This window comes from Gastrolobium bilobum, unplaced genomic scaffold, assembly GCF_033153095.1.
Source record: "Gastrolobium bilobum isolate Gb01-03AN ecotype WA unplaced genomic scaffold, APGP_CSIRO_Gbil_v1 utg211162, whole genome shotgun sequence".
NCBI lineage: Eukaryota > Viridiplantae > Streptophyta > Magnoliopsida > Fabales > Fabaceae > Gastrolobium > Gastrolobium bilobum.
In genome coordinates this window covers 39,362-52,726 of record NW_026898434.1, presented here as the reverse complement: position 1 = coordinate 52,726, position 13,365 = coordinate 39,362, and the positions used below count along the sequence as shown (strand labels likewise).

Here is a 13,365-nt window from a genome sequence, read left to right as displayed (position 1 = left end):
ATACTCTTCATTTCCATCACTGCTCTACACTTATCCGGGTTAGCCCCTGCATTCTTTACTCGAGCATATTGTGCCAAAGGGCATGACGTTATAACAATAGACAACATTTTCTGTCACAAATGCTGTCTTCTCTTGGTCTTCTTTCCATAATGGAATCTGATTATACCCGGAGTAGGCGTCCATAAACGACAACAATTTGTACCCTGATGCCTTATCTACCAGATGATCAATATTGGGTAACAGAAATGGGTCTTTAGGACAAACCTTATTCAAATCTGTGTAATCCGTACACATCCTCCATCTCCCATCCGGCTTCTTAATCAACACTGGATTGGCTAACCATGTGGCATATTCTAATTCTCTAATGAACCCTGCTTCTAACAACTCTCTGGTTTTTTCTTCAATCGCCTTCCTCCTTTCTGCACAGAATCTCCTTTTCTTCTGGGCCACCGGCTTCGCTCCCGGAAATATTGCTAATCGATGGCAAGATAAAGCAGGATCCATCCCGGGCATATCCGAAGGTTTCCATGCGAACAGATAAGCATTTAATTGCAATAATTGCTTCATGCTAGCCTTCACATCAGGTTCTAACTCGGAACCCATTTTTGTAACCTGCTCTTTACCCGCTCCTAACTGAACCTCTTCCATGATTCCCACGGGTTCTACCCTCTCCGCATTATTTTCTACCCGGGGATCCATCCCGACTACCATTACTTGCTCTTCTTTCTTTTCCTGTGCTTCTGTCTTCTCTTTTGCCTTATCTCCTATCAGTGCTCGGTCCTTATTACTTTCATGTGAAATTCTCAGACTCATATTATAATAGCTTCTTGCCATTACCTGATCCGCCTTTATCGTTGCCACTTTGTCATCCTTAGCAACAAATTTCATTGCCAACTGATCAATTGACAAAAAGATCTTAAATTTCTTCATGAATGGCCTGCCCAAGATAATATTATACGCGGAACTCAAATCCACTACCGCAAACAACAAAATGACTGTCTTGTGTGTAGGAGCGGTCCCCGAGGTTAACCTCAATGGAATGTATCCCAAAGGTTTAATCTTGTCTCCTGAGAATGCTAATAAATCAGCTTCGCATGGCTCTAACTGGTCATAATCTAAATCCATTCTTCTGAAAGCATCCCAAAATATAATATCTACTGAACTTCCTGGATCTACCAACATCCTATCCACTTGATAGTTTGCCAACAACCCCGAAATCACTAAGGGATCATCGTGCTCCGGGTCTAATATCTCATCGTCTAAATCCTCAAACACTACCTGCTTGCCTGTCTTCTGGCGCTCTTTAAAACGCGGTTTCTCTGAAATGGCCATACACATTTTCAAGTGCTTTTTCCGGGCATTCCCAGATTCTCCTCCTCTTGCTCGCCCCCCAGCTATATTAATATGCCCAACTGGAACTCTATTCAGAGATGGTTGTCTTGCAACTTTTTGGTTTCTGTTAGGCTCCTTGTTCCTTCCCCCAGACGGGCTACGACTTCGGTCTAGCCGTGAGGGCTTATCTTCCTTACACCCCCGTTCTTCTCTTCTTACATATTTTTGCAGTTTCCCTTTTTGAATCAACCTTTCAATAACATTCTGCAAATTAAAACAATCATTCGTGTAATGTCCATAACCCCGATGAAATTCACACCATTTCGTTTTATCTGCTTGTGCATAACTCGACCGAATCGGCGGAGGCCGTGGAACATGCTGCATTTCTGTAGTCATTACCTCCTTCAATATCTGGGCTCTGGACGTATTCAATGGTGTGAAATCTCTCTTATACGCCTCTCTAAATCTTTCCCCTACTACGCGAGGTCGCCTTTCGTCAAACTGTCCTCTCCCAGCGGGCTTGTCTGGCCTTCTAAACCCTTGTTCAATTTGCCTCTGAGAAGATCTGAACTCTTCCAAATCGATGTACTTCCGAATCCTTTCTATCAACTCTTCCTTTGTAGTCGGTCCTTTTTTAGCCAAAGAATCCGCCAACCTGCCAGGTTGTAACCCGGTGGTAAATAACAACAAATACGTCTGATTCTCCAACCCTTTCACTTGTCTAGCTTCTGCTTGGAACCGTTCATAATAGTCTCTCACTTTTTCTCCTGGTTTCTGTCTCACTCCACATAAATTGTGTGTGGTCTTTGGTTGAGGTCCACAATGAGCAAACTGCTGTATGAAACGAAGAGATAAATCAGCCCAACTGTCAATGGAATTGACTGGCAAACCGGTATACCATTCCAACGCCTGCTTCCTTAAAAAGACTGGAAATGTCCGACATAACAAAGAATCTGATTCTCCGCATAATGACATTGCTGCCCTAAACACTGTTACGAACTCTTTCGGATCGGAGCTTCCATCATAAGCTTTCATATCAGTTGGTTGTTTGAACCAACTCGGAATAGGCTCCGCCCTCAATCTCCACGATAAAGGGGTTCCTGACAAACCTTGACCAGCAATAGGCTCTTGAATCTCCTGTGGCATCCGTTGTGTTAATCTTCTCGTCTGCTCATTCCGGCTTGGGCCTTCTGGTCTCATCATCTGTCCTTCATAGCCCTGTGGACTATAATTTTCTACAGATTGCCAATCTCCTCTCTGGACCCGGGTTCCGGGTGCATAATAATATTCCTCCTCTTCTGGCAGGAAATCTTCTCTATAACGACTATACTGTCTTCTTCCATCGATCCTCCTCCTCTCATCAGTTTCTCTATAACGTCTCTGGCTTCGCTCCTGCCCTCTATGGCGAGCGTAATACTGACAACCTTCCTGTTGTTGCTCATCTACCCAAGCATCCGTCCAAGGTTGATCCTCCACTTCACCTTGACGTATATGTCCTCTTCTTGCATCTCTGACATTCGCTTCATAAACTTCTTCTACCCTCCGGTTTACTCCCCGTCCTTCTCCCAGATAATTTCTCCTCTCTAAAAGACTTCTGGATGTCTGAGATCCTTGCCCCCTTCGAAATTCGGTCCTCCTATTCTCAATCTCTGGTGGAGGTGATAACGGAATGTAATCAGGAAAGGGAGATATAGAACCTCTCCATCTCTCCTCATCATGTGGCATATTCAATCTTTCTTCTGAATATTGCCTTCTTCCTCGTCTTTCTGGATGTTGCCGGTTCCTTATCTCCTCCATCAACTGCATTAAAGCTTCTCCAATGGTATCTAATGATTGGCTCCCTCCATTGGATCGGAAAGACTCCTATTCCCTTTTGTTTTCTTCATTCTCCTCTACTTGCTCATCATGGTTGTTGCTTGCCATGACTCAAGAAAATGCGTAGGATTAGTTTTACCTATTCCCACAGACGGCGCCAAATGTTCTGGACGAACATTAATCTGGATTCTCTCTGTGTAGTTAATGTCTGCTCTTATCTTAACCCTTAGACTATATATAGGTGTAGCCTTGGAACGGTTACCTGTGTCATGGGATTGGTGGTTACCATCGTGACATCGTGGCAGGCCCACTTAAAACTCCCTTACTGGAAGTGCTGGCTGGCTCAACTGACTGCTACTCCAGTACGCGCAGTCGTTAAGGACATGCTTACTCGCCTATTCCTGGTTCCGAGTATCTCACTTTTACAAGCCCGTCTAGCTCGCTGTGTTAACCCGGAACATTATATATATATATTTTTTATTTATTTTTTTAATCTCTTCTTATCTATCATTGGGTTCATCTACCACCGACCCCAGTTAACTTGGGTTAAAGGTGATGTAGATGTTGATATATATATATATATATGGGACATGATCCTTTGACACCGGTGTCAAATTTTGAATTTCGACATCAAATCCTAACAGTTGATTTTCACCAATAACGGTTGTAATTTCCATCAATCAAACTCATTAATTAATTTTTTATTCCCAATAAATGATAACCGTTGATTGACGGAAATCAATGGTTATAATTTGGTGTCAAATTTCAAAGTTTAACACCGGTGTTAAAGGATCCTATATATATCTCTCTCCCTCCCTCTCTCTCTCTCTATATATATATATATATATATATATATATATATATTATTGTCGCTGTACAGCCCACATATGTTCACGAAGTTGAATCCTGTTCATATTTAGTTGACCAACTAGTAGCAATCAACATTTTAGAGAAAAAAAAGTATTGCTTCTGCCTTGGTCCACAGGTACCAACCTAGGGTGTGGGGGTCTCCATCTTCTGAGTATGGAATATGCAGAAAGGGCATATGCATTTATATTGACTATTTATTATTCTTCCAAGTTCATTATATCTACGCTGTCTTTGATACGAATGTTAAAGTCAAAGGAAGAGCACAAGGAGCAGCCTATGGAACAAGTTGGAAGGTTTATACACGTAAGAATGTAATAAAAAAATAGGAAGTTTGTTAAGAGCTGGACATTCTGTTAGGGTGTGATGCATTAGGTGCTTGTTTTTGGCAGGAGTGTGGGATAAATGGTTTCTTGTTTAGGCACTTACTATGTAATAAATTGTTTCTTGCTTATTGGTTAGATAGAGAAATCTTTCCCAGAGTGAAGGGACCTTCCCTTGTTAAGTTTTCATAGCTTGTACTGTTTGTCTGGTTATTCAATAAAACAACTCTCCCATTTGCCCTGTTCCTTGTTTTTCTTTTCAATTACAAATCCCAGCTCTAATTTTTCAGAACCGGATCAGTCTTTAATGATATGATCAAAATGTTAATATGTTTACAGAATAGTTTGAATGTTCCAAAAGAAGGATGTCAACTGAAGAAATTTATATTTAAGTACATTTTATTGTCTACATTGATATGCACTTAAGCTATTTATAAATGTTCAGGAAATGACACCTGAGGCGGACATTATTTCCAGCAGATATACAAAAAGTGTCATTAAATCTTCTGCAGCATTGTCTTATGTTGAGGCACAAGCTAGGATGGATGACAGGTATTCTTTTATTTCTCCATATATCCTTTGTATTGATATGGATTGGCATGTTTTTAATTTAGCACTATTTGTAATAATTATGACTGAAATAAAAAAGTATATAACATGACGAATGTTTCTGTTCTAGGATTTGTTATCCCAGAGTAAGTGCCTGCTATCATTGGTTATGAAATAGCTGTACTGACTTGAGTGATTCTAGAAAAATAAACAAAAGGATAAGCTATAGGGTACGGATTCTGATAGTTAAAGTTAACAAGAACGAACAAAATATTATTAATTTAATGTGTAATAAAGCCTATACAATGGGTACCTTTTTGTAGAGAAGCTAATAGGCTTGAAGGAGTAAACCCAATCTTCGAATACAATCTGACTCAAATGAAACAATCTGGCTAATAAAGGAAACAAACCAATACAAATATTTTCTATATTTACAACACTCCCCCTCAAGTTGAGGAATAGATATTTATCATTCTCAATTTGTTAGTAAGTACTTCAAATCTATCGGTGGGAAGTTCTTTGGTCAGAACATCCCTTTTTATCCTTTTGTCTTTTGGCCGAGTCCATGCCAAAGAGACCCTGAGCTTTCTTATATAGTTCCAATTCATCCATAACCTGGTCCATCTCATCTCCATTGGCAGTTAGTCTCTCGAAGCATTTTAAATAACCATTAACCACTTCTAAATCTTCATCAAGCTTTGGATTAGAATAAAAATATTGAGGGTTAAGATAATGCATTTTGAATTGCTTCTTTGGCCTTATCCATTGCTTCATAAATGTAATCCGTTGCTGGCTTTTTTTTCATTATCAACCATCCTCAGCACACCCACAAGAGGCCCCATAGCCTTACGACAATAAACGTCATTCCAAAAAGATGTACTGAGTACTATATCAGTTGCCTTTTTCCCCCTTAGTGTCTTTGGCAGTCTTAGATTTTACCACTCATCAGAAGTGAACATCCTTCGGAGGTTGTTTTTCTACTTATACAACCTTTGCAATGTCAGGAATGTGGTGGCAAACCTTGTCACTCCGTGCCTCGCCAATTCTGTTTTGCTTGTGAACTTCCGCATAGTGTTCAATGCCAATGAATGATTATAAATGAAACCTACTCGATCAAGCTTTCCAATGTCTTCTACCATCAAGTCCAAGCAATATGCAGCATATGGAGTCCAAAACAAATGACATCTCTTGGCTTGTAAAAGTTTCCCTAATATCACAAGCATAAACTTAATTAAGAAAATGAGTCACAAATAAATTGAAATATTAACAATTGAACGAGTTTATTGTCTCTTACCAGCCAAACATAATTGCTTCCGTTGTCGGTCACCACTTGAACAACATTTTGTTCACCAATCTCCATCACAAAAGTGTCCAGAAGTTCATGTAATTTCTCACCAGTCTTCATATAATAAGATGGAACAATTCATAATTCCTAATGGACAATTCACCCAAAAATTGATCAAAGTTCTAGCCATCTTATTTGTCCATCCATCAGACATAATAGAACATCCATAGTTTACTCTCTCTATCTCACGCTCCTTCAGTAATTGTTGTGTGTACTCTAACTCCTTTTGAAGGAGTGTAACTCTACATTTATTATAATAAGATGGAACCTTCAAATGAGGACCATAGTTCTGTATTACTTCAACCATCAACCTAAAACTTCTAGAGCGTACAACATTGAAAGGTATTCCATTCGTTACTAAAAACCTCTCAATATATTGAATTATTCTTGCTCTAGCTTCTCTATCACAGGCATCATTGATACTTGTTTGCCTTTTCCCCAACTTGATGTTGTTTTCTGGTTTTTTCAAAAGAAGTAGGTCCATGGGACCTTTCACAGTCTTGCCTTTCTTGGCAGCAACAACAGAGGAATAACTACTGGGTGTTACTCCCTTTTTTCCAGTTCTAAGGTTATGGATTTCTTCCACCTCTTCAAGCTCATCATCATCTTCTTGTAGCTCATTTAGGGAAGCATTTTTATCAGCTAGCTTTTCATATGCTTCCTTCAAAGCATTTCTTACTTCTGGGTTTTTTTTCTTACATGGTGGCTCTACATCTCCCTTTATCCCCATTTGGTGTAATTTAGCCCTGGTACATTTGATGAGACCTTAGGATGCACCATCCTAAAAGCTAGCTCAAAGGGTGGGAGTGCCCAAGGCCTTATAAACCCCACATTAGTTGCTCATACAACCAATGTGGGACTCCAAGTCCCATACCTTGCAAATGAAACCCCAACATAACATGTCACGTTTCTTTTGTTATTAATATCCTTCAAGGAATTCCATTGCCATGCTATATCTCGATAAGGACCCGGGGGATTTAACCAAAGCACAAGAAGGAGATTCTTGTGTGCTGTTGTTGGATGCCATCACTAGCTATATTTATTATTATAGACGCAAACAAAAAATAAAATAGAAATCAGAAAAAAAGATAAAATAAATTTCAATATTTTTCTGTCCCCGGAACCACATTTTAGAAAAGGAAGGAAAAAAAGCTAATTTCAATTTCGTTATTTTTCTGTCTGGGACCACAAATCATCCTTGTCATCTACAATATAATGTATATCACTAGACGACATACTAGTAATGATCTTTTTATTTTTAATGACAAAAAAAATAGGAGGCCAGAAAAAAAAATATAGAAGGTAAGAAAAAAAAAAGGAAGAGGTAAAAAAGAAAACACAAAAAAAGGGAAGAAGTAAAAAAAAAATCCACAGAAAAACCTAGAAAAGAAAAAGAAAATAGGACGGTAGAAAAAAAAGCAAATTAAAATAAAAATAAATAACGTTACCTACGAAGAGGGAAGAGATGATTCCCAGTCAAAAGAGAAAGCAGTTCAGATGAATAAGAGATAAGTCAAGAGATAAAGGTAGACTAGAGACGCTGTTGACCTAGAATCCTAGATAATATTGTTTTTTCCAAAGTGATTGTAATTGTAAATGACTCTTAATTTGATATATATATCTTACAGGATAAAAAAATATGTCGGTCACAAATAACATAATATCTTTTGATTTAATTCTTTACCAATAAAATATAAATCAGTTTTTGACTATATATCTTTACTCATAAAAAATATATTCACTTTTCAGTGTCCTGCCCATTACTCAGAAGAGAGTGAGAGCGCTCCATTTTATAAAATAAAAGTCACGTGGGAAATAATATTATAATAAATATCAGATTCAAAACAAATTATACAACTCACGTGGGTTTCTTTCTCGTCTAAATCTTTATAACGCAGAAGAGAGAGAGAGCGCTCCATTTAAAAACGTAGAATAGAGAGAGAGCACTCCATTTCAGCCACGATTTTTGCCGAAACAACGCGATTTCCTCCGCTATTACGGCCGCTAAAGAAGCGATTACTTTTCGAAACGGTGTGAAGCTGTTTCTCGCGGTCGACCACCGCAACCCGCAAACGGTGCGGGTAGCGCCGCTTTAGTGCCGCTTTTAACTACTATGCTTCATAGGTCCTTCATACTTTAATGTGAGTTCATGTAGAATAATCTTCAGCCATAATAGTTCACATATGCCTAGAGCTATAGTCCAAAACTTTGCCTTTGCACTTGGCGGAACAATTACATTTTGCTTCTTACTCCTCCATGTCACTAGGTTCTCACATAGAAACGTGCAATATCTGAAAGTTGAATGTCGATCAATTATAGATCCTGTGTAGTCCGCATTAGTGTAAACTTCTAGGGAGATGTTTCCTCCTTTCTGAAATAATAACAGTTTAAAAAAAGAGATTATCTTATTGATAAAAATTGTGTATTACATCTGTACAATTGCTCTCTATTTAAATAGACAAAATAACCTAATGGGCTAAGCCCAAAGAAGATTCTAAAATGAAAATAAATAAGTAAATAAACAAATACAATTATTTACAACACTCCCCCTTAAGCCGAGGAATAGATATTTATCATTCTTAGCTTGCTAGTAAGCTCTTGAAACCTTTCTGAAGGAAGTCCCTTTGTCAGAATATCAGCTAATTGACGTCCAGAAGGGATGTATGGAGTGGTGATTAACCCGTTATCAAGCCTGTAGTGGTGATCCACCCGTTATCAAGTTTCTCTTTGATAAAATGGAGGTCGACCTCAATGTGCTTAGTCCGATCATGTTGAACTGAATTATGAGCTATACAAATGACTGACTTATTATCACAAAACAGCTTCATAGGTCCTTCACATCTTATTTTAAGATCACTAAGTATAATTCTCAACCACAATAACTCACAAACGCCTTGAGCCATAGCTCGAAATTCAGCCTGAGCACTCGATCTGGCAACCACGTCCTGCTTCTTACTCCTCCATGTAACTAGGTTACTACAAAGAAACATACAATAACCAGTGGTAGATCGACAATCAGTTACGGATCCAGCATAATCAGCATCGGTATAAACTTCTAAAGAGAGATTGCCTTTACGCCGGAATAAAAGTCCTTTACTAGGAGTGGCTTTAAGATATTGAAGAATTCTCTCCACTACCTGCATGTGTTTTTCTTTTGGATTATGCATGAACTGACTTACAATACTGACAGCATATTATAACAGCTTCTTGCCATTACCTGGTCTAGTATGAGCCAAATATATTAGTCTCCCAACTAACAACTGATATTGTCCTTTATCAACTGGAGGTCTCTCTTCTTCATAACCCATCTTGTGATTCTGCTCAATAGGAGTACTAGAGGGTTTACACCTAAGTTTTCCCGCTTATTTAAGAAGATCGAGGACATATTTCCTCTGGCTGATAAAAATTCATTCCTTTGAATGAGCTACCTCTATCCTTAAGAAATATTTCAATCTCCTAAGATCTTTAATTTCAAACTCAGAGGCTAGCCGTGCTTGTAGAAAATGTTTCTCCGTAATATCATCATCTGTTATAATAATATCATCAACATATACTAGGAGCACAGTTTGCTTCCTATCTTGGGAGTGCTTGAAGAATAGTGCGTGATCTGCTTAACTCTGTTTATATCCTAAGGCCAACATAACCTTAGTAAATATCCCAAACCAGGCACGAGGAGAGTGTTTCAATCCATACAAGGCATTTTTTAACCTGCAAATTTTCTTTCTTCCATCCATAGAGCCAAAGCCATGTGGGTTTTCTATATAGACTTCTTCTTCTAACTCTCCATTAAGGAAAACATTCTTCACATCAAATTGATTCATATCTCAGTTGTAATGGGCAACAAGGGACAACAAAGCTCTCAGAGTATTCATTTTTGCAGCTGGGGCAAAAGTTTCTTCATAATCAATGCCATAGGTCTGAGTGTAACCCTTGGCAACTAACCGAGCGTTATATCTCTCAAGAGTACCATCAGAATTATATTTCAAGGCATAAACCCATTTGCACCCTACTGCTTTCTTTCCATTAGATCTATCAACAACCTCCCATGTTTTATTTTTCTCTAAGGCATTCATCTCATCTTGCATGGCTCGAGCCCAATTCTTATCTTTTAATGTTTCATGTATTGATTTTGGAATTGAGATAGAATCTAGTGCTGCACAAAAAGGTTAGTAGAAGAGACAAAATGAGAGATAGGGTGTTGGGTACAAAATCTTTTCCCTTTTCTTAGGGCAATAGGTAAGTCATTAGAGGTACTGGGTAAGCTATCAGAAGCAACAGGCAAATCATTAGAGGCAACATTATTAGGTTCAGAAACAGGAGAAATATTAGGATCAGAAACAAGAGATTTAGGACTTACCAGTGGTTCATACGATTGAGGTTGCTGGTAAAGCAGTGTGGGCTGCTTTCTCCTGTGATATACCAACTCAGGTGTCACAATCTTCCGTATTTCCGGTGTATCAGATGGGTCAGACACACAAGAATCAGAAACAAGAGAAAGAGGTGTAGGAGAAGACATGAAAGGTCCAGACTCAAAGGTAGAAGGTGATGAATCTACTGAAGAATTGCTCTCCCCCTAAAGATGAGGACTTGGGAAAAAGGACTCAGATTCATAAAATTTGACATCCATTGAGACAAAGTATTTCTGACTAGCAGGATGATAACACTTGTAGCCTTTCTTATAAGAGGCATAACCAAGGAAGATACATTTGGGAGTCCTAGGATCCAACTTACTGTGAAGATGTTTATGAACATGGGCAAAGACAACATACCCAAACACTCGTGGCTGAAGACTCTGGCATAGAGGGAAAAAAGGGAAAGATTGAAGTCATTGAGTGAAGAAGACTTACATTGTCAAGGACCAGAGAGGGCAAGCGGTTGATTAAGAAAGCTGTAGTAAGAATGACATCTTCCCAATAGCACTTGGGTACATGATTCTGAAAAAGTAAGGCACGAGCAACTTCAAGACGATTCTTTCTCTCAGCAACTCCATTTTGTTGAGGGGTGTCCACACAAGTAAGTTCATGAATCATGCCCTGATCTTGGATGAATTTGGAAAGACGCTGATTGACTTATTCGGTACCATTGTCAGACCTTAGTCTTTTAATTCTTTTTCCAAATTGGGTCTCAATCATTTTATAAAATCGAAAGAAAAATTGTGGTACCTCAGATTTTTCATGCATTAAATAAACGCAGGTTACACGAGTGCAATCATCAATGAAAGAAACCAACCATTTATTACTAGAAGGATGAGGAACTTTAGAAGGACCCCAAAAATCAGAATGAACAAGATCAAAAGGCTCATCACTTTTAATGTTACTAGAAGGAAAAGAAACACGATGGTGTTTAGTAAACTCACAAACATCACAATGAAAACACTCAACAGACTTAGACAAAAATGATGATGGAAATAAAGACTTGAGCAAACGAAATGGAAGATGCCCTAAGCGTTTATGATGGAGCCAAAACAAAGAGTCGGAAATAGACCGAGACTGAGTCAACAAGGTGTGATCTTTAGCATACTTTGCAGAAGATTCTGGCACCAGTTAGTACAACCCACCTTGCTCCTTAGCATCCTCAATCGTTTTTCCCGTGGCGAGATCCTAAAAAACACAGTGAGTAGGGAAGAAAAAGAAAGTTACAATGCAATTCAAATCTTTGGTAATTTTACGGATAGAAAGAAGATTAGTGGAGAGTTTGGGAACATGAAGAACATTTTGGAGATGTAAGGAAGACTGTAAATATATGTTACCAGAACCCGCAACTGATGTGTGTGAGCCATCAGCTACGGCTATTGTATGGGTGCCAATAGTAGGGTTATAAGAAAGAAAGAGTCAACACAACAAGCCATATGATCAGTAGCACCAGAATCAATAATCCAAGAATGTTTAAAATCAGTACAAGAAGAAAAAAAAGAATGAGTAGTGGAGCTCATAGCAGTCATAGTCAAAGCACTAGTATTAGATGGCTTACTCAGAGAATCAAGCATAGTCCGAATCCGCTCCAACTCATCTCGGCGAATAGAAATAAATTCCGAAGATTCACCATTTGAACCCGCCATAATGTTGAGGTGAAAATCACATAAACGCAAATGCAAATGTTGTCTGACCGAAGAGAAAAACACAGATCTGGAAAGAGGAGACAAAACCAAGCAGTTCTGTCCTGGAATAGTTTTTTTTTAGTGAACAGTACCCAGTGAACAGTGTTGATGAACAGTGCGCGCGGTGAACAGTGTTGATGAACAGTGCACGTCGTGAACAAAGAGAGTAAAATAATCAGATCTGATCAAAGGAGGCGCGAGTGGCCAAAAAGATCCGATTTTTTATGACGAGATGAAAGACCCACTGCTAGAAACGTACGTAGATTGATAGATCTGGAAAAACAGAGTCAAAAAATGGTCCTCTTGGTCCAAAAGGTCCCCGGAAAATTTTTCCGATGACGGCTAGTGGCGTCGAAAGCTAACAAATTGGATTCTGCTCTAAAGGCAGCAATTGCGGAAGCAGAGCCCTTCGAGAGCTCTGTTACCAAGTTGAAAAAAAGAGATAATCTTATTGATAAAAATTGTGTATTATATCTGTACAATTGCTCTCTATTTAAAGAGACAAAATAACCTAATGGGCTAAGCCCAAAGAAGATTCTTGAATGAAAATAAATAAATAAATAAACAAATACGATTATTTACAACAATAACCCTATCCTAGGAGTAGCCTTCAGGTCCTGAAGTATTCTCTCCATAGTATGCAAGTGTCTTTCCCTTGGATTGTGCATGAACTAACTAACTATGCTAACAACTTTGATCAAATTTCTTCTAGCATGGGCTAGATAGATTAGTGGTCCCACAAGTCGTTGATATTGTGCTTTGTCAAGTGGAGAAGTCTCCTCAATCTCCAACAAATGATTTTGTTCTATAAGGGTGCTAGTGGTTTTATACCCAAGCTTTCCATCCTTTTTCAAAAGATCAAGTACATATATATGCTAACAAATAAAAATACCTTGCTTGAATAAGCTACCTCAATTCCCAGGAAATATCTTAGCTCCCTAAGGTATTTGATTTCAAATTTGGCAGTTAATCTTTCCTGCAGAAGTCATCTCTCAAATTGGATCATCATCTGTTACAATGATATCATCTACATAAAA

At 38.6% G+C, this 13,365-nt stretch overlaps 1 protein-coding gene across 1 annotated transcript in view; it reads left to right on the top strand.

The window, feature by feature from the left end:
* The first annotated feature begins 4,257 nt into the window (after positions 1 to 4,257).
* Positions 4,258 to 13,365, top strand: part of LOC133316313 (exosome complex exonuclease RRP44 homolog A-like) — a 28,236-nt gene continuing 19,128 nt past the window's right edge. Inside the window, exons 1-2 of the mRNA XM_061518052.1 lie at positions 4,258 to 4,320; positions 4,783 to 4,889. Coding sequence (XP_061374036.1) covers positions 4,258 to 4,320; positions 4,783 to 4,889 — 170 coding nt within the window. The remainder of the gene's footprint in view (positions 4,321 to 4,782; positions 4,890 to 13,365) is intronic.